Here is a 26,405-nt window from a genome sequence, read left to right as displayed (position 1 = left end):
AATTAAATTATCTAACAAACTAATGCCTATAGGGAATTCTTTCAAGTAAAATAGAAATAGTCAATATTACAATTTAGATTCTTTATTGTATTTATTAGTATACATGTGGCCACCTCATTTAAAATTTTAAATAACAGAACACTAGGTCTATTAGAAATTCAGTTAGTTAATTTACGAAGAAATATATTTGAATAAGATTGATCAAGGTTTATTCTGTTAATTTGTTTTGAAAAATGCTAAAGTCACAAACTATTTTACAATGATGAATGATTATTGGTAAGTAAAAATGTGATGTTAGTGGTAAAGCCCAAATAAGAACCAGTAAGAATTTGTCAAATCAACAGTTTGTAAAATAGCTTGTGCATGTAGCATTAGTAGTTTGTTTTTAGTTTTGCCATGACCATTGACCAAGTATAAACAGTTTTTTATTTATTTATCTTGTTACATAAATTAGTTTAAACGATTTCTTTATTTTCTCTAATACAAATTCTTCAGGAAGAATGGAACCTCCCTTACAGAACTATCATTAGTTTGCATTGACAACAAGTCAATGTGCGGCTATCTCAAACTAAGCATACAAAATTAGCAAAATCTTCAAACAGAAAAAATCCAAACCCTCCACTCTAAACCACCAATACAATAGCATTAGGCCACTGCATAAATATATCTATATATACAAGGCAGCAAGAGTACTGGGTCCTCATACGACAGACTGCTCAAAATATATACATATAAACCACCAACACCAACAGCACCACCGCCCAATGCAGCCAAATACCCAGCCGAGTGAGATTGAGAATCTTCACTACCCAATGGAAATTGAAAATCTACAGGCTCCATATACAAGGTTTGAGAGAGATGTGAGCCTAGGAAGTGGTAAAGGGAATGATTTGCCTTCAATTGAAATAGCTTTCAAGGAGAAGGCAATTCCCACATGGAGGAATCAGTTGACTATAAGAGCTTTTGTTGTGAGCATTGTTTTGGGTACTTTGTTCACTGCCTTGGCGATGAAGCAAAGTTTGTATAGCGGAACATTTAATCCTATAAACATGTATGCTGGGATTGTAGGGTTCTCCTGCATCAAAACTTGGATCATGATCATTGACAAATGTGGGATTTTAGGTCCACCTCTCACTAGGCAAGAGAATACCTTGATTCAAGCTACAGTCCTTGGAATCACTGGTGTTACTTCTTCTGGTACGTATGTTCAATTTTCAAGCAATGGAACACTTAGAGATACTATTATTTGTACATTGCTAGTTTGATATGTGTGTATGTTATGGTTGATTTTGTTAAAAATGAATTTTGATAAGTTATTTGAACACACAGGGGGCTTGTCAAGCTTCATTTCTGGAATGTCCCTCACTGCTGCAAAGCAAGGGGATCCACCAATTGTTGATAAGCTGAACGTTAAGAACCCAAGTGTTGGCTGGCTTTTCGCCTTTTATCTTGCTACATCTTTAGTGGGCCTCTTCTTTATGGCGCCTTTCCGAAAGGTAGGTCATACAAACTAATTAATTATTTTCTCTTTTTTTGATTATAAACTTAGTAACTGACTATTCTTTCCTTTCTCAAAAAAAAAAAAAAAAAAAAAAAAAAAAAAAAAAAAAAGATCATATTACAATCTGTTTTCTTTTTATTTTTTTGCAATTTCAGTCATTAATAAATAAAAGAAAAATATCACGTTCACAATATTTTCACAATAAATTTTAAATAATCAATTGTTATTGGCCATTACTGAATATAAAAATAAAAATAAAAAAGTAATTTTAGAGGTTGGTTCAAACTATGAACCAGTAACAATTTTTTTATCTAAGATTTGTTATAAAAGTATTATACTTCTCTAAATCAAAACTAATTATAGATTCATATTATTTGTTAGAAATTTATTTTAGATACACAAAGTAATATTCGGCCTCTCTCCAAATCAATCTCTATAACTTCGACCATTTTTCTTAGACCCCACAAAACAGGAGTTTTCTACATTTGGTATGCATTTTTTTTTTTTTCAAAAATTGTGTGTATATTAGCAATTTTAAAACTTAAAATTTATTTTATATTCTCTATCTCTTTTTCTTTTCCTATTACTACAAATTTACCGACCTTTGACTATCATCAACGTATTTACTTTATTAATTTAACCATATCTTAACTTAGGGTGTGTTTGGTTAAGACCATTTAAGATTTCAATATTGTATGTATTATTTATTGGTTTTCAGGTTATTATCGTAGACTATAAATGGTTGTTCCCTAGTGGGCACTCAATTGGTTACCTTATCAACAGCATCCAAGCCCCTCTCAAGACCAAGTTCGCAAGGTATTGCTCCCTCTCTCTCTCTCTCTCTCTCTCTCTCTCTCTCTCTCTCACACACACACACGCACAGGCAGGTAATATATTTTATGCATAAAAGGGTTCTCATTGCTTCTGTACTAATTGAATTGTAGGAAACAAGTGACAACATTTGGCAAGTTCTTCTCCTTTAGCTTCATTTGGAGTGGTGTCATGTGGCTCTTTACTGGAGGGAGATTCTGTGGCTTTAGTTTCTTTCCCTTATTTGGTTTCAAAGCAACAGAAGCCGGGTACGTAAAAAGTTGATGCCGTGATATTATTAATGTCTTCTTTACTCTTCATTGCTTCTTCCATGATAAACCAGTTTATTCTGAGTGTCAATAATGGACACTTTTTTATTTATTTTTATAACTCATGATATATGCATGGCTAATATGTATATTACTCTTTTTGTTGGCAATAACATGCAGCTTCTATTGGGATTGGGCGGGTACATATGTTGGAGTTGGCATGATGTGCCCATACAGCACAACCATATCAGTATTGATTGGAGCAATATTTGGATACACCTTCATGTTTCCTGAGTTAGAAAAGAAAAGTGGAAAGTGGTATACTAATGAAGTCAGTCGAGATAGCTTCCATGGCTACACTGCTTACAAAGTAATGTCTTGCTCAATTCATACAACTTTCTATATATATATATATATATATAAAATTGTACAGCATATGGCATGCAAGCTTCATTCCTTCTTATATATTTATCGATTTGGAGACTGAAACATTTTTTTTTGTGTGTGTGTGTAGACCTTCATTACTTCATCGATGATTCTTGGGGATAGCTTCTACCAAATCTTGAAACTTATTATCATTGGATTGTACCGCAAACTCCAGGAAAAAGACACTGCTGCTGCTCTTCCACTTGCTGATCCACATTCCACTGCCGGAAGCTCAGCTTTGGATATTGATGAGCAGTTCAGGACACAAAACTTCATCAAGGACAAAATTTCAACAAAATATTCTTTGGCTGGCTGTGCTGCACTGATGCTTGTTTCCATAATAGTTCTTCCAATAATCTTTCCTCAGGTCAAATGGTACTACGTTGTGGTTATGTACATATTGTGTCCACTTTTTGCTTTCAGTATGACACATGCACAAGGTGCTACTGACATGTACATAAGTGCCGGTTTGGGTAAGATAGGCGTTTTCATCTTTGGTGCCTGGGCTGGAGTCTCTCGAGGTGGTGTTGTTGTTGCTCTAGTTGCCAATGGGGTCATAGGAAACTTTATTGCCTCTGCTTCTGATCTAATGGTAGACTTCAAAACTGGCTACTTAACTGTGTCTTCCCCAAAGTCTATCCTCATTGGCAGATTCATTGGGACTGCAGTTGGTTGCTTTGTCACTCCTTTAATCTTTTGGTACTTCCAGGTAAAATATCCTGATTTGGGGTTCAATTCTTCAACTTATCCTATACCTTTTGGTGTCATTAGTAGAGAGGCTGCATCAGATGCTCTTCAAGGAGCTACAGGCTTGCCAAAGTACTGCCTTCTTTTTTGCTTTATCGCCTTTGCTCTAGGCATCATCATCAACATAATCAGGGATGTTTCGCCAAATAAGTGGGGGAGATTTGTTCCCATTCCATTGATAATGGCCATACCACTCACCACCGGAGGCTTTCTGGCTGTTGATCTCTGTCTGGGGTGCTTGATAGCTTTGATCTGGAGGTTTAAGAATAAGTCTCAGGCTGATGTGTTTATACCCATAGTTGGTTCTGGTTTGATTTGTGGAGATGGGCTCTGTACTTTGCTGCTTTCAATATTTAGTTTGATTAATTGGAAGGCACCAGCCTGTGTACAGTTTCTTAGGAGACAACTGGCAGGGTAACAGAAGAATAGAGCTTGATAAAAGTAACTTGGTCCCAGTTTTTTCAGAATCAGTCATGTGCCTACATCACACATGAAGATTTTTGTTTTGTTTTGTTTTTCTCTTCCTTTTTGACTGCTATTTGTTTTGTTTTGTTTTTGGTTTTTCATTTGTTCAGTCGTACCATACTAGTAATTATGTACCTAAAAGCCATGTGCATTAAGATTTGCTAATCTGAGTGTCTAAGGCTAACTTCTATACAATTCTCCTGGTTTGAGCAAACCCCAGCACATTTATTCTACAGTTCAGTAACATGATAATCCATATAGTATAGAAACTATTAACTTATTTAAAAAGATTAGATATTGATTGTAAGCAGTCAAGTTTCACTCTTACATGTCTCTTGTAAAAATTAATCAATTGCATCCTTTCTTATTTTAAATAAGTTAATGCCTTTTAATCAGAATTGTATGTCAGCTGGCAATTATTGAAAATTTCACTTCAAGGTATAATAAGTTAATAACTTATATGATTAAACTTACCACTGCCAAAAGATAACTACATGATAGGATTGATATTCCAATAGGTAAAAAAAAAAACAAACTGATAAGAAAATAAAGAATTTTTTTTTTTCTAATTCAAGCCTTTTGAACTGAAAAGCTAAGAATGAAGTCCTTGATTTCATTGTTAGCAGCCCTATCAAGGGCAGTCCGTCCATCTGCATCCTTGACAGTGTAACTAGCTCCAGCTCTTAGCAACTCTTCAATTTTTGGCTTGTCACCTTCTGATGCAGCCATTAACAATAAGATGTCTACAGGGTGGATATTTTGGTTTAAAAGAGCATCCATCTTATCATATGAACCCTCAACAGCAAGCATGCCCATGTAGTTAAAATACTGTAAGGCAGAATAATGTCAGCAATAAATTTCTCAGTGTAGTTGTATTTGAGACAAATGTCCTTGACTACATAAAATTATGATTAATCAACATTCAGATTACTTAATTTAAACATATATATGTTCTACATGACACTTTCAGGTCATGTTTGCTTTTCTGGTATATGAAAAAAGTAATTTTATTAACAGTAATGAATACATCTGTAAGTACGGTTACATTTGATTTTGAGAAGTCTTGAGAATTAACCACAAAGAAACTTAGAATCTAGGCTTGCTAGCCATCCTAACCCAAAAAGTCCTTCAACAGAACTTCTTGAATCTATTTAGAAGTTTATGGATGAAAAGCTCTGCTCCAACGATATATTTTCTAAGACATTTTTGTATTTATTTGTTCTAAATCATAGAAACACACATTTATTTTAAACTATGGAGCACTTTGCTTCGCACAAACGATTATATAATACTTAGACAGATGACCAAACACAGACATGATTGAATTACTTTGAAACTTCCTTTCAACTTCCACTATATAATACACACATGCCCACTCATACCCACACCAGAAACTGTAAAACTTCAGCCTGCCCCCTCGAAACTTAAACTAAAGTTTTTTGTCACCTAAAATAAATTCAGTGTTATCTTTTCTTTTGGTGGGCAAGGGATGAAGGGGCATATATTGAGTTCAAAAATAAGTACTCACTCTGTCAAAGAGAATTGTAGAGAGAATTGTAGAAATGACCTGCAGCAACTTCTTATCATAAAAAGTGCTCATTATATTCAGATGTCAATATCTTAACATGTCCCTTGACATCAAATTTTGTTGACTGTTCTCTGTTAGAACTTTGAAGGTCCATTAGGGTTCATATCACAGATATAAAATAATTTTCCTGAGTAATGGCACACACTCCAGTAGAAATAGGTACTAGAGGCACAGTCGGATCCCTTATAATGAAAGAAATCGAGTACTTCAGCCAGCTCGAATTAAGCTGCCAAGGTAGCTCACAGAAGCGTCTGTTCCCTATTACAGACAAGGCTTCCTCTAGTAGTCATTCCAGACCCACTTTTGGATCTGTGACAGCAACCCAAAAGAAGAAAAATAAAGGCAGCAGGCTCCTACCAGGCATATGTTCTATGGTGGAAGTTTCAGACAACAATCGACCAATTGGGATTTCTGGTTTCAGTTACAGGAACCTTAAATCTGATCTGAAGAAGTTGTAGGCTTAGATAATGCTCTCAGATAGCTTCAAGAAACCCAGCTTCTTGAGACAATTTGTTATACTTATAGGGCTAGCCTATGCTCTATCCTGGTTCCCACATTTTATGTCCACAATTTCAACTATGTTAGATCCTTTCTTTTTACATATAAAATAATTTTTCCTGAGTAATTCTTCTCATTTCCAAAATCTACCCTTTTACTTCCTTGGTGAGAAATCCACATTTTTCATTCCAAGCTCCTGGTTCTGTTGGGAATAGAAATATTTCTTAACTGAACAAGTTCTGTCTCTTTTTATAATTGTTTACATTCAATTACTTAAACAACTGTGAGATGAAGGGACATCAACCACTCTGTACAAGAAGATCCATTTCCCTAATAAACAAGCAGATACACCAAAACTTTAGCACTTGTATTGAGGAGGCCACCTGATATATCCTAGCCAATGCAGATTCTATTCAGATTAGAATTAAACAATCCTACTAAAATAGAGTCTTTATGTTCCATCTTCTGGACGCAAATATTAATATACCCCAGATTAAAGGACTAATATAACCACATAACTAATAATTAGAGTAACCCTTTTATCTATTAAGCCCAACTCAACAATCTGAAGTAGAATTACAAAATTAAATTAGATAATTATAACCCATTTATCTCATAATGACTAAACTCACCCTAAGAATAACCTTACCAGCACCAATTTATGCTCATTCCATTTTGTCCAATTTCCACAGAACCCAATTCATTAAAAACAACATTACTTTCACAAACTCTTAACACATATAATTACGTGCTCAAACATAACTACATTAACATAGACAAAGTTATAGTTCAGAGTTAAAAAGAAGAACCTGTTCAACATCATCTCTATCAAAGTCATCACGGGACTGACTGCCATAAATGCCAGCACCTTCAGCATCAACTCCATTTTTACCAAACTTGAACCAGCACTTGGCTCTAGAGCCATTGGAGGGTCCAAGTTTAGAGGGTCTGGCCCACCCCAACCTATGCTGTACACCCAGAAACTTAAGATTGGTTTTTGACAAGGAAGAAGGAGAAGTGGAGGGTTTGAAGGTAAAGGGTAAGTGGGTTGTACATGGTATTGAAGCCATTGCTGAGTTTCGGAGAAGCTGAACTCAGAGAGTACTACTACTTTTATCACACTCCTAGTTCTATCCACTCATGTCTGGCTGAGGAAGAAACAATAGGGTGTATTTGCATTGTTTTCATGTTGTTATGTGAATGTGATCTTTGCCATTCAATTCGTATACTATTTTTGATCAATCAAGTGGTTCAGTTTTGTTGACTTTTGTTGATGTCGTTTTAGTAGGTTGTATAGACTAAACGACAAAATGTGGTCAGAAATGTTTTAAATGAAGATGCTGTTAAAGATTGCGTATTCAGATGAAAACCGCTTCAAGAAGCTGCGGGATTCCTTTTTTCCAATTTTGGGATTTTTTTTTTTTTTGGAGAAACCAAACCCAAAGGTCAATTTTATTGCAGAAGAAAAATCAACGATTACAAAAGTCACAAGTGATTAGAGGAGCTATATTTTGAGGAGAGAATTCAATCCAGACCTGGAGCTCACTGCCAAATACAGCTTTCCTGGCAAGAAAATGGACATCTACATTGTCTATGAGTTTGACATAGGAGAAATCACAACACCAAAAACCAGCAGCTAAAACTGAAACATTTTAATCAGATGACCCTACTAGAAAGTGGCGTTTGTGTAGCGGCTCAAGTATGTTAGAATTCTTTTTGATGAGTGAATAATATTAGAATTTTAGATGTAGGTCCATTCCAAATCGTGCTCTTACAAAACTAAAGTAGGTCCAATCTCCTCCTTATTTATTGTAGGTCCATTTTAATGAGAATGGGGTCACATAGTAACAAAACTAAAATTAGTCAGGGAGAAGAATAAAAAGAGATGGGAGGTATTTCTATGAATAGGAAAAGTAAGTTATAAGAGTATATTGACTTTGTTAGAAGGGTCCTATTTGTTAACAGTGTCATTGTGCCCTTGTTAAGGTAGAATTTTATAATGTAATCAAGCTACTTTTTATAATAATAAAAAAGTTACTTTCAATTTAAAATTCATATTTTTATTAGTTTTTGTTATTTCTTAATACAGATGAGACTCTTTCAAAACTTTCTTAACGAGTGCACAAAGATACCCATTAACAAAGAAACCTTTGTTAGCTCAAGTTACTAATTATTAGGTGGCGTTGGGTATATTTGGGAGACCTCAAATGGCATGCTCTATGAGTTTTTTCTTTTCTTTTTTTTTAAGGATAAAATAAATAAAGAGAAAAAGGAAAAAGAAAGAGGATGTGTGGGTCATCAACAAGAAGTGGCTTAAAAGATTTGTTGGGAGAGTTTAGGGGGCATAGACTTTGGTTATGTGGGGTGGCAATTCACTTAGTGGCTTGTTGCAAGAGAATGAAGGGATGGCCAAAAGGCTTGATAGAGTCATATGTAGTGATGAGTGGCGTATGAAGTATCCAAGAACAGAGATAGGCCATCTTGTGGCATCCAAATCAGATCATGCTCCATTTCTGCTTATTTTGATTATGGAGGTGGGAGTGGAAAGAAGTCATTCGAGTTTGAGGGGCTTGGGTATGAAATGGAATCACGGAAGAAGTTTAGAGATAGTATGTGATGCTTGGCAACACCTTATTGGTGGATCCATCCAGAGCTTTTATATTAATGTTGATCTACAAGAAGTGTTTTGAAGGCCCCAAAATAAAACTTGCAAATTCTAGAAAAATCTACATTTGGAGCTTTTCTAAAAGTAGAATTCAAGAAAAGTAGAAGAAGGTGACAGGAATTCAAATAATTTTCACCTATCAGCGGCAATCATAAGATGAAGCAATTATATAGAAAGAGTGAAAATGGAGAATGGGAATTGGGTCGATTCGAGAATACTTAAAGGTTCTTTAGGTCAAAAGTTTCAAAAGTTGAGCTTTTCAAAACTCAATATAAAGAGCTTTAAGGGTGCCTAAGAGTTCTATATTAAAAACTTGTCAAATTCCTCTACTTTGCTAATAACAAGTTTTAATTATCTTAAAACTCTTGATCTCCCCCTATAATGCAATGCTAGACAGTCCCTTGGTCAGTAGAATTTTCTCAATAAAAGTTACTGCTGAAAAGTTGTTTAATTGATTAGTAACTGTAAAGGATGCTGGTGCTACCTCAAGTGAATCTACCAACAAAGCTTTAGCTCATAGACAAGATTGCATAAACGGCTTGTAGTTTAGCCATGATATTGTAAACTTGTATGTAGTTTAGTATGATAGTTTTAAGTATAGGATTAGTTACACAATTCTCCACATGTATGTATTCTGTTAGTCTTTACAAGATATTGTTAGAGTAGTTTAGCTCTAAAATCTGTTATGATTGGTGAGCCTATATAAGTTGTATCTAATGTAATCTATTGATATAGAGAAGATTCAGTTTTCATTTCTTTTTCTTCTAGAACATTCTCTCTAAGAATCACAAATCTCTTTCATGGTATCAGAGCCTATAATGGCGTCTTCTACAAATTCTTCACCCTCTACAACAACAAGATCAACCACAAGTTCTTCAATCACTCATGGTGTCAATCCTTCGCTGCTACTCTTGTCAAATATGGCAGGTATGGCTACTGTGAAGCTTGATTACAACAACTATATGGTGTGGAGACTATCACAGCTCATAAGTCCAACTCACATACTTAAGCTGTAATAGTAACCGTTCCACAAATCTCTTTTCAATTCAAATTTGAATTTGAATATGTAATTACTCCTATAATCTCTCTCCCTAAAATCTCTATTCTATAATTAACCATTCCTATAATTCCTCTTCTTGTATAGCTATATATTGATGTAAATTCTCTTGTAAAGATGCAGAAAATATAATACAAATATTCTATTTTTATATGGTATCAGAGCCTTGTATACCCAGGGGTACAATGGCCACTTCTTCCAACTATCCCTTCTCAACAAATTCTTCCACTCCTATCAATATCAATCATTTTGTCTCTTTAAAACTTTCCTGACATGTAATCTTTAATGAGAACAAATTTCCCTTCCACCAAAAAACACAAACTACCACATCTACACCATCTATCCCTTCTTCCCAGCCTATTCTCACTAACCATCTTCTACCACCCTCACAAGAACCTGGCTTATTATCTACACCAATTCCTCCTCCTCCACCTTAACCTATCCTTCAACCAGCATCTCAAACCCCTCCTCCTACAACCTCTCCACCAAATTTTTCTGAACCTTATCCTCATCACCCACCTACAACAACTTCCGCTCATCCTATGATTACTCGTTCCAAAAATGGAATTTCCAAACCCAAAGCACTCATCTCAACCAAACATCCTCTTCCACCTCAAGACATTGAGCCTACATGCTTCACCACTGCTAACAAAGATCCAAAATGGAGGAACGCAATGGTTGAAGAAATAAATGCATTGTTAAAAAATAAGACTTGGTCATTGGTCCCACCCCGCTCTCATCATAATATTGTTGGATGCAAATAGGTCTTTCATATCAAACGTAAGGCTGATGGAACCATAGAGAGGTACAAAGCTCGTCTTGTTGCAAAATGATTTCATCAAAGGGAAGGTATTGATTTTCAAGAAACCTTCAGTCTGGTTATCAAACCTTGCATTATTTGCCTTGTTCTATCCTTGGCAATCTCAAATGGTTGGCACATACATCAACTAGATGTTCAAAATGCATCTCTTCATGGAACACTTAATGAAGAAGTTTACATGCAGCAGCCACCTGGCTTTGTAGATCCCAATGCTCCTAATTATGTTTGTTGATTGCACAAATCTCTCTATGGGCTCAAACAAGCTCCTTGTGCTTGGTACAATAAGTTACACCCCTTTCTGGTTTAGTATGGATTTTATGGAGCTAAATCTGATACATCTCTCTTCATCAAAGCATCATCTAGTGATATTCTTTATCTACTAGTATATGTAGATGATATTATACTTACAAGATCTTCTATTGTGCTCATTCAACAAATGATTCAAGCTCTTCATCAAGCCTTCTCTATCAAAGACCTTGGCTTACTTAATTACTTCTTGGGAATTGAAGCCACTAGAGGACCCCATGGGCTCTTCTTATCTCAACAAAAGTACATTCTTGATCTGCTCCTCAAAACCAATATGGGCCAAGCCAAATCATGTTGCACACCCATGGCAAGCAATCTCAAATTGTCCAAGAATGTTGGTGATCCTTTCCAAGATGTCACTTTATATCGAAGCACAGTTGGCGCCTTCCAATACCTCATCTTCACAAGACCTGATATTAGTTTTTCAGTCAATAAAGTTTGTCAATATATGCAGCAGCCAACTAATGTTCATTGGACGACAGTCAAACGAATCCTTCAATATTTAAAGTTCACTATTGATCATGGAATCCTCATTAAGCCTTCTACCAACATCCAACTTCATGCATTCACAGATGCCGATTAGGCTAGTTGTCCAGATGATCACCGCTCTCAAGGTGGCCATTGTCTCTACCTTGGTCCAAATCTTATTTCTTGGAGCTCCAAAAAGCAAGCCACTGGTTCAAATTCTAGCACTGAATCTGAATACCATGGTATTGCTTATGCTACTACTGAAGTCACATGGATACAATCTCTCCTTAAAGAACTCCAAGTTTCTCTTGCCAAACCACTAATCTTATGGTGTGACAATCTTGGTGCTACTTATCTCACTGCCAACCCCATCTTTCATGCCCGCATGAAATATATTGAAATTGATTTTCACTTTGTACGTGAAAAAGTAGCCAATAAGGACATTGATATTCGCTTCATCTCATCTCGAGATCAAACTGTAGACATCATGACTAAACCTCTTGGCATAGCACGACACACGCTTTTTCGCAACAAGCTCACCGTCTCACCAAGACCGTTGAGCTTGAGGGGGGCTATCACAGCTCATAAGTCTAGCTCACATACTTGAGCTGTAATAGTAACCGTTCCACAAAGCTCTCCCTCAAATCTCTCTTCAATTCAAATTTGAATTTGAATATGTAATTACTCCTATAATCTCTCTCCCTAAAATCTCTCTATTCTGTAATTAACCACTCCTATAATTCCTCTTCTTGTATAGTTATGGATTAATGTAAATTCTCTTGTAAAGATGCAGAAAATATAATACAAGTATTCTGTTTTTATAGAGACATCAAATTGAAGTGATCTTGGTAGCATATTCAATGATCAACTTCATCAGTGATGATGATCATGATCCAGATCCATTTCTCAAGGATAGATCGGGGAATTTTACAACTGTGGCTAATCTAGAGTATTTCCAATGGAAGAGTCGCGAGCAAGCCTTGTTCACCTTTCTTAATTCAACTCTTTCTCCATCAATCTTGGCTCTTACTATGGGTCAGAAGTCTGGACGAAGGGTTCGGAAGGTGCTTGAGAAAAGGTTTGCATCAGTATCACGATCTCATGTGCTCAGTTTGAGGGATGAGCTAATGAGTATCAAGAAGGGTTCAAGATCAATGGATTCTCTCTTTCAAAGAATCAAAGAGGTTAGGGATAAACTTGGGGTTGTAGTAGTCTGTGTTGATGAGGAAGAGTTAATCCATTTAGCTCTTGAAGCCTTGCCTCCAAAGTATGATGCATTTTGTTCTGCGATCAGAATTAGGAATGACATTCTTACTATTGAAGAGTTGAATACACTTTTGAATGCTGAAGAGAGGTCAATCAAGAAGAGGTCCACTTATTCTGATCTTAGAGATTCTACATCATTTGCTATGGCAGCTAATCAATTCAATCAAAGTTTTACAAAAGGAAGAGGCAAGAATGGAAATAATAAAGGTTGTGGCAATGGCAAAGGTGGTAATCTGTTCTCTGGTGGTGGTCAGTTCCATCATAATTAGTTCTCTGGTAGTGGTCAGTTTCATAATACCAATAATCCAGTACTGGATTCTTAATTCTTTCCACAGAACAAGTCTTCTTTTTCTCAAGGACAGAAGGTTGCTTGTCAAATTTGTGGCAAGAATGGCCATTCTGCTTTGGACTGTTATCATCGTATGAACTTTGCTTACCAAGGTAGGCATGCTCCAGCTAAGCTTGCTTCCATGGCTGCAAGATCAATGACTGTAACTTCAGGTGCTAATTAGAATTAGAATTGGTTGACAGACACTAGTGCCTCTAATCACATCACACCAGATTTGTCTCAACTTTCTCATGCTCAACAACCTACAACTGGTGAGTCTATAACAGTTGGCAATGGGCAGGATTTACCAATGACACATATAGGCAATGGTAAGCTCATTACTTCATCTCATAATTTCTGTTTGAACAATATTCTTAGAGTTCCTCAAATTGCTTCAAACTTGCTATCTATTCACAAATTATGCCTTCAGAATAATGTCTTTTGTTATTTTGATGCATATCAATTCTTAATTCAGGATTTACCTACGTGGAAGGTTCTTTACAGAGGGCTGAGTAAGGATGGAGTTTATCTTATACCCTCTTCTACTCTGCCTTCCTCATCTTCTTCTCATCTCAATTCCAATGGCTTTGCTGCAATGTCTCCACAGACTTTACTTTGGCACAATAGGCTTGGTCATCCTTGTGCTAAGGCTTTACATTTAGCTATATCTTCTTTTCCTAATCATGTATCAAATACTGAATATCCATTTCAATTAGTGCACTCTGATGTATGGAGCCCTGCTCCTGTGACTTCTGTTCTTGATCATAGGTTTTATGTGATCTTTGTTAATGACTTTACTCATTTTACTTGGCTATTTTTGTTGAAAAGGAAGTCTTATGTGTTTCAAGTTTTCTTACATTTCAATTCATTGATTGAGACTCAATTTAATGCTAAAATCAAAACACTGAGTTTCTTAATACCAATTTTAAGTCCTTTTGCTTAGAACATGGTATTCTCCATCAATTTTCCTATTCTTATTCTCCTCAACAGAATGGTGTTGTTGAGAGGAAGCACAGGCAAATTGTGGAGAGTGCTTTATCCATGCTTCACCATTCCAATCTCTCCTCTTCTTATTGGTCTTATGCCTTTAGTGCTGTTGTTTACCTTCTTAATAGACTTCCATCTTCTGTTTTACATTTTGTCTCACCTTAGGAGAAATTGTATGGTCACAAACCTCCACTTCATGCCTTAAGAACCTTTGGTTGTGCTTATTATCCTTTGTTGAGACCGTATGCCTCTCATAAGTTTGATCCCAAGTCTAAGCAATGCATATTTCTTGGTTACCCTCCTCAGTACAAAGGTTATATTTGCTTAGATGTTTTTACTGGCAGAATTTACATTTCATGTCATTGTGTTTTTGATGAGTCTGTTTTTCCTAGTTTCCCTGTATCTAGTGATGGGTCATCTTCCTCTCCTGCTACTTCATCTTCCTATAATGTGTGGTTTTTCTTCTTTACTTCCAATTTCTTCTTTGAGTTTTCCTCAATCTAGCTCAATTCCTTTTGCTGATTCTGTTTTATCTAATTCTAATCATTGTTCTGAGAGTTCTTCTTCTATTCCATCTGAAAATCCTTGTTCTGATTCTGCCTTATCTGTCTTACCTGTTTCTTCCTCTGCTGTTTCTATTGAGTCTGTCTTACCTGTTTCTACTGATGCTCCTAGTCTCTCTGCTTCTGTTCCTACTCTTGTCCCTATGAATACAAATGCACATCCTATGCTTACCAGATCCAAGAATGGTATTTTCAAGCCTAAAGTGTTTGCTGTTTAGACTGATTACAGTTGCACTGAGCCCCCTTCCTATTCTATTGCATCTAAGTATCCTCATTGGGTTGAAGCTATGGATTCTGAGTTTACTAGTTTGCAGCAGCAGCATACATGGTCTTTAGTTCCTTTGCCACCTGATAAGAATGTTGTGGGCTATAAGTGGGTGTACAAAGTTAAGAGGAATAGTGATGGTAGTATTGCTAGGTTCAAAGCTAGACTTGTTGCCAAGGTATACTTGTAGCAATATGGTCTTGATTATGCTGAGACCTTTAGTCTAGTGGTTAAGCCTACAACTGTGAGGATTATTCTTGCTTTGGCTGTTCAGTTTGGTTGGTCTCTTAGATGTTTCTAATGCCTTTCTTCATGGAGTGTTGCAAGAGGAGGTTTACATGAGTTAGCCACTTGGATATAAGGATATCTCTAAGCCTCATCATGTTTGTCTCTTGCACAAAGCCATTTATGGTCTGAAACAGGCCCCTAGGGCTTGGTTTGACAGCTTTACCACTCAGCTCTTCCATTTGGGATTTCATGCTTCTTGTGCAGACAACAATTTGTTCATTCTTACTCATTCACAGCATGTTGTTTACTTACTCTTATATGTGGATGACATTATCATTACTGGCAGTGATAAGGTTCTTGTTGCTGACATAATTACTCAGCTTGGAGTCTCCTTTGCTCTCAAGGATTTGGGTCCTTTGCATTATTTCTTGGGTTTGCAGATTGAGTATTCTGATGATGGCATTTTTGTGCATCAATCCAAGTATGCCACGGATTTATTGTCTAATTTTCATATGCTGGATTGTGAGCCTTGTTCTAATCCATGTGCTTCTGCTCATTCTCATGCTTTTGCTGTCAGTCCTCTTCTCTCTGATCCAACAGCCTATAGAAGTCTTGTTGGTGCTTTGCAATACTTGATCTTTACTAGGCCAAATTTGTCTTATGCTGTCCAGAAGGCATGTCAATTCATGAGTAAGCCTTCTCAGCTTCATCTTGTTGCTGCTAAAAGGATCTTAAGATACTTAAGGGGTATACTACACAAAGGGGTCTGTTTTAGGCCTGGTTCTCTCACCCTTTCAGCTTATTGTGATGCTGATTGGGCTGGGGATCCTATTGATAAAAGGTCCATCACTAGCATGATTGTTTTCTTAGGGAATTCTCCTATCACCTAGTCTGCTAAGAAGTAGTCTGTTGTGTCTAGGTCTTCCACTGAGGATGAGTACAGGTCCCTTGCTCTTACAACTGCTGAATTGTATTGGTTGTGTATGCTTCTCAAGGACTTAGGGGTTTATTTGCATCACCCTCCTATATTTATGGTGTGATAATGTTTCATCTCTTGCTTTAGCCTCAGATCCTATTTTTCATGCCAGAACTAAGCATATATAAGTGGATTACCACTTTGTCTAAGAGAAGGTGTTGAATAGAGATATGGTTCTCAAGTATATTTCTACCTTGGATCAATTAGCTGATATATTCACTAAGGGCTTGCCTTCCCCTCGTTTTCATGCTCTGTCTTTCAAACTCATGGGGAATCCTCCCCTTCATTTGAGGGGGGATGTAAAGGATGCCGGTGTTGCCTCAAGTGAATCTGCCAACAGAGATTTAGTTCATAGACAAGATTGCATAAACGACTTGTAGTTTAGCAATGATATTGTAAACTTGTATGTAGTTTAGTATGATAGTTTTGAGTATAGGATTAGTTACACTATTGTCCACTTGTATGTATTCTATTAGTCTTTACAAGATATTGTTAGAGTAGTTTAGCTCTAAAATCTGTTATGATTGGTGAGCCTATATAAGTTGTATCTGATGTAATCTATTGATATAGAGAAGATTCAATTTTCATTTCTTCTTCTTCTAGAACATTCTCTCTAAGAATCACAGATCTCTTTCAGTAACTACATATACGAAATGTTTTGGAGTTCTTTTACTTATCTAGCAACCAAATTGAGAAAGTGTCTTTTAGAAGTGAGAATTGATTTTTTTTTTTTTTTTTTTTTTTAAACATTATAGATGTGGCTTGAATCTTAAATAATCTGGCATTAAGATTTAAGAGTAATAAAGAATTTTTTTTTTTCTACAGGTACTTATTTTTCATATTTGAATTTAAATAATTTAATTAATGGACAATTTTTCATTTATTTATTAATATTTTGTTTAAAATACTCAGACCAATTGAGTTCAAGAGGTTCCAATATCTTATTTTCCATAGTTTGATGCAGGAGAAATATATGACAAGATAAATACGATATCATATATCTCAGTGGACAAGAATAATTTAAAGCTTGTGCTTGGTTTATAGAGAATGAAAAACGATTTCTTATTTTGAGAAAATTTTGGTTAAGAGGAAGAGATACATGGTGTTGATGTTTATTTTACAAGGGACAGAATATACTTCATTTCATGTCGTTAACAAACTTTTTGTAAGTTAGTTTAATTCTTTTACTTTATGTAAATTAATGTTTTTCAACTTTTATGAGTCGGTGTCATTAGGATAATGTTATGGATGCTGCATATATTAATAAGTTATTATTGACATGTGATTAGTTGACTCAACAATGTTACATATACAGGAATTTTACATTTTCTTTTTTATATGTATAATTTTATAAATTTTGGTTGATATTGATAATATTTATTATGGGATAAAGTTTTCCTCCAAACCAGTTTGAAGGAATCTTCTTTAATCCACTAAATAATGATTTATAAAACTATTCCCGTATTTTATTTAAATAAGTTACATAATTCATTAAAAATATTATGTAACTAAAAGTATACGTATATGATCATTTTAACTGTCATGTAGATTGTAGTGTGTCGGAGACAAATTTCTTGAAACTAGTTTGGAAGGAAACTTTGTCTCCATCATATCATACATTCTATGTTTGTTACATCGAAACAATAAAATTTATGATCAATGACAATTTAAATAATGCAATTGCAAATCTCATATTTTATAATTTTTTGTGTAATTAACCATTCTTCATCCAAAGTGTGCACCACGCTCCTTAAAATACACAGCATGGTCTCACCCACATAATGCTCTCGTAGTGGACCACTGGACCATTTTTTGCAGGACCATAATGCATAATACATATTGCAAAACAATCTGGATGATAATAAGAACAAATTGATAAATGTGATCTTTAAGAAGTGGAGGACCTGAACCACTGCATTTTTTTTCTCAAAACATATACTCTTAATAGATAAGAAAAACAATAAATGTTTAGATTTGCATCACTGATAGAGGAGACTGCATTTATGATTCACCAAATGGTTTTACATTTTCAGCTTTAGAGTTTGACCAGCAAAGCCACCAACAATGAATAGCTTGCTTTTACCTCCTGATAAGGTACAAGTACTCTTTCTTTGTTAGCATAACTTATTAGTTCCTTCCATCATCACCTTATTCATCTGTTTTCATAATATAGTTATGACAGTATAAAATTTATCACCGGCCACCTTAAATATAGAGGTGCAGATGACTTACCAAATTCTGAGGTGTTTTCTTTATTTTCATTTACTCTTATTACCAAGAAAGTTTAATGAGAACAAAGAAATTGAATGCTTCCAAAAAAAATGAAAACGTTCACACTTCACATGGTATGGGGGAATGAAGTTCAATCACATCTTTCCTATGACAAATTTTAAAACAGCAATAAAATGAAAAGCAAGAGACACTCAAGTTGCGTCACAAAGCAGAAAAGCATCCTATTCTTTTCCCTTGTTATTGAAGACATGAAAAGAAAGTAACAACTAACTTAAACTGGCCATGAAAAGATCTATCCTTCCTTTTGAGTCTTACATCATCATATGATACTAATTGGGTAATGAGATTGGATGTCATTTCAAGAACCATAATAGACCTGCTATATAACAATTCAACATGTATCACTATCTACTAATCCCTATCAAATGCTGATCAAAATCCAAGTTATGACCCAGGTATACAGCAAACATTTAAATGAAGTCAAGTAGTTTGAAAAAGGTACAGTGGTAAGCAACTTAAATGTTTTTAACTGCCAGCACATGAATACAATGACCATATCACCATCCAATCCTCCTACCAGGCAAGAATCTAATGCTCTTCACTTTAGATAAAGAACATGAGGTAAAGAGTTCATGTGAAACACCAGGTACAAAGCAGAAACAAATGACCCAGACTCAAAGCAATTTCCTCACCAAGACAAGACCCCCCAAAGCCTCCTCTCTTCATCCACAAGTCTCCATCACTCCAACCAAACAAAACATGCATAAATCAAGCACCATTGCCACAAAAGTCCCTGAAGAAATGGCACACACTCCAGTAGAAATAGGTACTAGAGGCACAGTTGGAACCCTTATAATGAAAGAAATCGAGTACTTCAGCCAGCTCGAATTAAGCTGCCAAGGTAGCTCGCAGAAGCCTCAGTTCCCTATTACAGACAAGGCTTCCTCTAGCAGTCATTCCAGACCCACTTTTGGATCCGTGACAGCAACCCAAAAGAAGAAAAATAAAGGCAGCAGGCTCCTACCAGGCATATGTTCTATGGTGGAAGTTTCAGACAACAATCGACCAATCGGGATTTCTGGTTTCAGTTACAGGAACCTTAAATCTGATCTGAAGAAGTTGTAGGCTTAGATAATGCTCTCAGATAGCTTCGAGAAACCCAGCTTCTTGAGACGATTTGTTATACTTATAGGGCTAGCCCATGCTTTATCCTGGTTCCCACATTTTATGTCCACAATTTCAACTATGTTAGATCCTTTCTTTTCAGTTTTCTTTCTACTAAGAGTTCTATCCAGCGCAATACTATCAGAACCAAGCATTGGTATTCGATGAGTATTTCTAGTGTAACTTTTTGTTTTCCTAATAATCTCATGGCTTCTATCATCAATGTAGCTACTGCTTCCACTGCTGCTTGCCCCATCACATGATTTTCTAGCTTGTACCCTTTTAGGAGTTGCAGCACCACAGGGTATTGAAACAGGTACTGCACGTGGTTTAGTTCTGGAAGACAGAGGCATCTGAGGTGCAGATTTGATCGAATCCAATTCCCTTGTCATCAGGGAACTAATTGTCCCAGTGGTCCCAACTCTGATGGATCCTCCCCCACCCTTGATAGCTTCCAGAGTCTGAACCATGTTAATAATATTCTCAAACAAAGGTCTATGCAGATATCTTATTGCACGGAACTTGTAAACCTTCAATTCTTGTTGAGAGAGATGTAGCAACTAGAGCAGATTAACATCCTGTAATGCAATAGCACCACACAATGTATCTAGATGTCAATGTTATGAAATAAAGCTGAATTTCTTTGAATTGAAGTCAGTTTCCTGATATAATTTACAGTCATGATAACAAGTACATAGATGCATGTGCAAATCTCAATTCAACGAAAAGAGCAGTATAGCATGCAATCACGCACGTGCGCGCACACACAGAAACACAGACACGCATACCAAACATGCCTAAATAATACTGCTGATAGATTCTGCAAGCAAATGCAGGTCCATAATAAAGGTTATAGAATAGAAGAAAAAAAGCCATATTCAACAAAGCTTAGCAACAAAGACTCATATTTTTCAAGTGATGGAAATCAATGGAGAATTGAACCCCAGAAGAAGAGACCCAGTAAAGTATGTCCTGAATTGTGATAACTACAAGTGAGTAAAGCATGAATCTGACTGGTCTGAAGAGGTAAGTCCCTACTTAATTTTCACCCAAAACAGAATTCCCCACAACTTTTTTTCATAACAAACCCAATTAAGGAAATGGGTTTAAAGCCTAGGGATTCAGAAGTAGTGAAGTAAATTCTATCTATAGATAAATCATATCTTAAAAGAAATTGATAATTGCTTGCAAACCTAATCAAAATGTTGGCCAATGGGAAAGGAAAAAAACTCCACCAACTTCAACCATAACAATTAGATAACAGTGATCTCAGCAGATTCATTGGTTCAAACCAAGACAAATTTACAAATTATTCAAATTTAAATAAATAAATAAATCACCATAGATCTTGAAAAGTTTGAATTGTATTTGTAAGCTGATCAACCATGGAAACTAAAAAATTTTAAGTAAAATTACGCTTTTGCTAAATAATTGGAGCCTTATATTGCACCAAAGTAAAGCAATCTTACCCTTAAAAGAAAGCAGAAAGAACTCTTACAGTCTACTGGGTCTTTTAAAATTGCAACAAATCTAAAGACTAACAAAGCTCACTTAGTCATCAAATGTACAGACTTTTTAGGCATAAACAACCAGTTATAAATACAACAACAGTGATTCAAATCCAAATCAAACGAAATTTCAAGATTTTGCAGAATGACATATCATATAAAATTTCTTTAAACCGCTTGAAACAAAAACCCTCCAACTATCAACACCCACAACCAGAAATGGTAAAAACTAACTATACAACACTTTGCAGATCATAAAGAATGAGAATTTAAAGCTTACCCACAAAGCAAAAAGCCAAGAACTTTGAGCCACAACTGCTTTAAGATGCCAATTTGGAACTGAGTGAGTGATCACCAAACAGAAAATGAGACAAACCCACAAGACAGTTTTTTCTTAAAATCACTACTGTATAACTAAAGATCTTGAAAGTTTTGGACTTTGGTACTAAATTTTGCACATGTATGATAATGTCACCTTCAATAGAAGGTATCTAAATCTAATTTCTCTACTTTTTAATTTTTATTCTAACTTTCCACAAACTGTCTGTCAATGTCTGTTGTGTGTCTCATCTTTTTTGGAGTTTTGGAGAGCAGTCAACGCACGCTCCATGGTAGTGGATTTGACACTAATCTTTTTTTTTAAATAAATAAAATATGAATATACACTAATCATTGTTTGGTGGGTAATGGGTATACTCTTTTTTTTTTTTTTTTAAATGGCCTTTATTAGGGGACTTTGATTAATTTTGTAGTTTAGAAGGGGTGTATTGAGACGAGCTCAGTAATTTGGGGGTCAAGGCGTAATAAATTATTTTTTTAAAATTAAAAAAATAATTCAATCTTATTGGTGGAATTCCCTGATTCTGGGTGGTTTCCTAGCACTAGAATTCTAAACTAATTGTTTGGTAAAATTTGAGGGAAGAGAAAGTAAAAAAAAAAAAAAAAAAAGAGTAGGAAAAAGAAAAGAAAATGTTTCTCTCATATGTAATTTGGAAAAAGAGATAAAAGGTGAAAAGAAAGAAGAAAATTTTCTTCTATATCTTTTGTTTGGTCTGGAAAAGGAAGAGAAGGGAAAGAAATTTTTATTTTTATTTTTTTACTTTTAAACCCTTATGAAGTAAAGAGGATAAAGTACTTGAGGGACAAGAAAGTAATTTTATAATCCTAAAAAGTCAAACTTTGCAACCACAAATTTTTGTAAGCAGACATCAAATTATTATGGGCCCAGTTGTGCCGTGTGTGAGGGGAAGAAAAAAGAAGAGGAGACAGTGAAAGGAGTGACAGGAAAAGAAATGAAAAAGAAAATGCGTCCCTTTTACATGTTTGGAAGGACTGAGGAAAGAGAAAAGAATAAAAAATAATATATTTTAAATTAGATATATTTTTTACTTTTTTTAATTAAGATATATATTTTTACTTCAATACTCTAAATAAAATCTAAATGTTTTTTTTAGGTGATTGATAAAATTGAAATTTTAAATTTTATTAGCAGTAGGCCTTCAAAAATTGCACATTTTACTTGGCTTTCTCCTTATATTTGCCCAATTTGGGCAAATGAGAAAGTGAGCATGGATGGATACTCATTCCCCCCCTCCCCCCATTCTTTCTCTCTCTCTCTCTCTTTTTCCCTATAATACCAACCAAACAAGAGAATGTCATGTTAACTATGGTTTTAAAAATCGAACCGGGCATAGAACTGTTTTTTTTAATTTTTGGTTCAACCTCGGTTTTTGGCCAGTTGTTGACCGGTTTTGAGGCTTTTAACCGGATTGGATTGACTCTTGGTTCCTGGTTGAACCGGTCGGACCGATCGGTCCAGTCCGGTTTTTAAAATAGTGATGTTAACACAATTTCCATTCTCTTCTCTTCTCCTCCTTTCTTCTCAAACAACGCGATTATATTTTTCAACTTGTTTCTCTTTTCCCCTATCAACCAAACAGTAGAAATATAGGGTTTCTCTTTCTCTTTGCTTCTCTCTTTTTCCTCAAATTCCAAACACTATATATATATATATATATAATTTTGAAATCTTCTATAAATGTCGACTTTAATATAGAACTACATATTAATTATCTAAAACACACGAAAATGTTTTACTCTAACAATCCCCTCATTTGACAATTTGTGACAAAAACACAAGACTATATAAATATCATGGAATACATTATACTCAAGGTACATTATAAATAAGCCTAATCTAAACTTGAACTCTAGAAGATATTTGCAAGAACACAGCTCTAGTCTTGACACTACTTAAAAACCTCTTTCTTAAAATACACTTAAACAAAACGCATGAAGGCATCAAATGAAAAATATGACAAGTTGTAAAAATATGCTCAAAGCAATAGTAACACATGCAACACATAATAGTCAATAAGAACGAGCATATGGAAAAAAAAAAATACAAAATCACAAGTTTAGAACCATAAAGAATATGTATCATAAATGGTTACAACAATTAAAAAGGTTCATGAGAAAGTAAGTAAAGCAAGTACATCAAAAACATAAAATGTTCTCCCCCTCACTACAGGAATCAAATAATATATACTCTATTCTCCTTACTCAGCCCTATCAACCAGCCTAACTACCATAGTTGCTTTCACTATCAGAAGCAACAAGCTCATCGTCGTCGTCGTCGTCGTCATCAGCTGGTGGATCCACAGCCGCATCACGACCAACACGTTTGTTCAGTTGATACATGTTAACAAGGAGAGTGTCCAACTTCTGCCCATGATAGATCTGAGTATCTCGAACCTGATGCACCTCATCATACAAAGAAGCTAATCTCTCCTCAATGCCCCTAAAAGATGCTGGAGCAGAAGTAGACCGACTAGTAGAATCGGCAGCGTCCTCACCAAGATCTTCTGGCAATGGAATGGTAACATTTCTGCCAGGCCTTCTTTGCTTCTGTGCATTAGCAGAATCCTCTGGCGATGAATGAATAAATTTTCTGCTAGGATTTTTTTCCCACTCTGCATTTGGCAATGGAAGAGTAACTTTTCTTCTAGGCTTTATTTTCTCTTGTGCATTAGCAAGATCTTCTTTTGATGAATTAGCAACTTTTCTGCTAGGCTTTGGAGCTACAAAATATTTGGTTTGCTTACTTTTAGTGTCAGCTTAACAACAAATACTAATTAGTAGAAGTAGTAGTTTTGAAAACCCACCCTACATGATGCATAGAAATAAGGGCAATAGAATGTAACAAAAAGATGCACATGGTTAAAGAGTCAATTTTTCATATGAGAAAATAATATACCAATCAACTTAAAACAAATACAAAAATTTAAGAGAGAAGAAAAGAGGCCCATATGATTAAATCCTGCAAAGAAAGAATCAGGTTGTATCATCAGAGTAGCGTATATAGTTTTTTGACTGTACAATGTCACTAGACATCTGTCTCTACTTTTTAAGTTCTAACATGACCATGAATCTTTTAGTGGTAGTTTCTCTAACTATAAGCAGATCTTATACAGCATTTCAAGGATGATTACATCTTCCTTAGCATTCAAGAATGAGTAGAAGAAGCAAATCTGCAGAAATTTCTAAAAGATAAGAGAGTTAAGGGTACCATAAATCGTGCGGTAGATCTAAATGCAGCATGAATACCAAGTGCAGCATCTTTTATATACAAACTAATTGATGTATATCAAAATCAATTGGCGATCAAAAGAAACTATAAAAGAAAAAAAAAAAACTTGATGAAATTAGTATATACCTTGAGATTTCTTTTTGTCTAGATTTCTCTGCCTAAATTGCTCTAATCGCCGCTGGCAGCTTCTTTTCTGGTCATGGAATTCTTTCAATTCATGAAACCTGCATTCATTTCACCCACCCATGCTCACACCAATTAATCTTGTACAATATAAACACTATTTCTCACTACATATCTGCTTAACCAAGTAAAATAGAAAAATTTTCTCATATAAAAGTTGCCCACTAGTATTCAAAGAAAAATAGTTCTATTCAAAAAGGTAAATAGCAAATCTATAGGAACAGACAAAAAGTTAATGATCAAATTGTAGAATCTTTAATCTTCTTTTCCTATCCTATATGTTCTTGGGATTCGTTTTCTGGACTTGCTTCTCTAGTCTAACATGAAGTCTAAATGACATAAAAAAGGAGATGGAACTGGAAGACATTACTTGTGACATAAAGTACAGAAGCGCTGGTCTAAGCCTTGAACAGTGGCACTGGAAGCCTTTTTATGGTCTTCACAGACCTTGTACTCCCGGCATGTTCTAGATACATTGTTGTCGAGTACCTTTCCACAGTTATCCACCCTACATTTCCTTACTGATGATGATGATTGTTGATGCAATGATGGTGATGAGGAGGAGGACATTGTTGCGTTTCTTGGTTTTGAAAGGGATGAATAAAGAAAGGAAAGAGAGGAGTCTCTCTTAAATCTTGGGACTCTGAAAACTGCGCTGAAGTTTGGTTGATAAAACAGATGGAATTAAGAAAGTGGACTTGGAATATGAGACAGTCTTCAACTGAATGTGAACCATAGAGTATTGAATCAGTAACTGAAATAACTAACTTGTGTGACTTGGCGTCCAAACTTCTTATCTTAGCCGCCTTTGTATTATTCTTTCATGCATTCACTGTCCCTTAAATAGTTAAATTAGCCAACTATTTATTAGCATGACTTTTGTAACACACCTCTTGAAGGATTTAATATACAGCCCCACTGATCTCAAAAAAAAATATACAGCCTCACTAAATTTTCTGAGGACTTTTGTTGAAATTAAAAAAGAATATAGGAAATTGATGATGAGATGTGGAACGGTGGAAACAAAATAGAAAATGACACGGTGATTACATGGCTTGGCTTGATAGCATATATCCACAAAGGAAGCCCTTTCTTTATTTAAAGAAGAAAATACGAAATTGATGAAAAGGGAAGTAGCTACGTTCACGAAAAATCTCATATATATATATAGACACTATGGAAACTAGGGTTAAACCTAGTCGGGTTTTATAAAATATTGGACTTCTTAGACCATTACACAAAATAAACCATAAAATGACCATTGTTAGATCCTAATGGATTTTCAAAATTCTCACATTATTAGATCCTAATGGATCCATTTCTTATCTCTTTACTTGAGTTGACCCTTTTCCTCGATATGATTATTATCATTTCCAAATCTTTTTCAATCCCAATGGATCCTCTCTTTGCTTCTCTCATTCTCTCTTGCTCCCATTCTACAGCTTTTTTATCCTAATAGACCATTCTCTTATTCTGACCATGGTAGCCAATGTCAG

General features: G+C 35.3%; 4 protein-coding genes across 4 annotated transcripts; 2 read left to right on the top strand and 2 right to left on the bottom strand.

Moving 5' to 3' along the window:
* The first annotated feature begins 694 nt into the window (after window positions 1-694).
* LOC115957472 (probable metal-nicotianamine transporter YSL7) lies at window positions 695-4,749 on the top strand. The gene is made up of 6 exons (XM_031075718.1): window positions 695-1,197; window positions 1,330-1,496; window positions 2,220-2,317; window positions 2,446-2,580; window positions 2,761-2,950; window positions 3,095-4,749. The coding sequence occupies exons 1-6, from the start codon at window positions 765-767 to the stop codon at window positions 4,169-4,171; spliced, it is 2,100 nt and encodes a 699-aa protein (XP_030931578.1). The 5' UTR covers window positions 695-764; the 3' UTR covers window positions 4,172-4,749.
* Window positions 4,651-7,454, bottom strand: LOC115957473 (protein LHCP TRANSLOCATION DEFECT-like). The gene is made up of 2 exons (XM_031075719.1): window positions 7,114-7,454; window positions 4,651-5,046 (listed from the first exon to the last, which is right to left on the bottom strand). The coding sequence occupies exons 1-2, from the start codon at window positions 7,372-7,374 to the stop codon at window positions 4,789-4,791; spliced, it is 519 nt and encodes a 172-aa protein (XP_030931579.1). The 5' UTR covers window positions 7,375-7,454; the 3' UTR covers window positions 4,651-4,788.
* Window positions 7,455-19,224: 11,770 nt separating this feature from the next.
* LOC115956382 lies at window positions 19,225-19,590 on the top strand. The gene has a single exon (XM_031074780.1). The coding sequence runs from the start codon at window positions 19,225-19,227 to the stop codon at window positions 19,588-19,590; it is 366 nt and encodes a 121-aa protein (XP_030930640.1).
* A 2-nt stretch (window positions 19,591-19,592) lies between these two features.
* Window positions 19,593-20,099, bottom strand: LOC115956381. Its single transcript, XM_031074779.1, has one exon. The coding sequence runs from the start codon at window positions 20,097-20,099 to the stop codon at window positions 19,593-19,595; it is 507 nt and encodes a 168-aa protein (XP_030930639.1).
* Window positions 20,100-26,405: the final 6,306 nt, after the last annotated feature.

Source organism: Quercus lobata, chromosome 8, assembly GCF_001633185.2.
Source record: "Quercus lobata isolate SW786 chromosome 8, ValleyOak3.0 Primary Assembly, whole genome shotgun sequence".
Taxonomy (NCBI): domain Eukaryota; kingdom Viridiplantae; phylum Streptophyta; class Magnoliopsida; order Fagales; family Fagaceae; genus Quercus; species Quercus lobata.
Note: the sequence above shows the minus strand (reverse complement) of the source record. Positions and strands in the feature narration are given on the sequence as shown.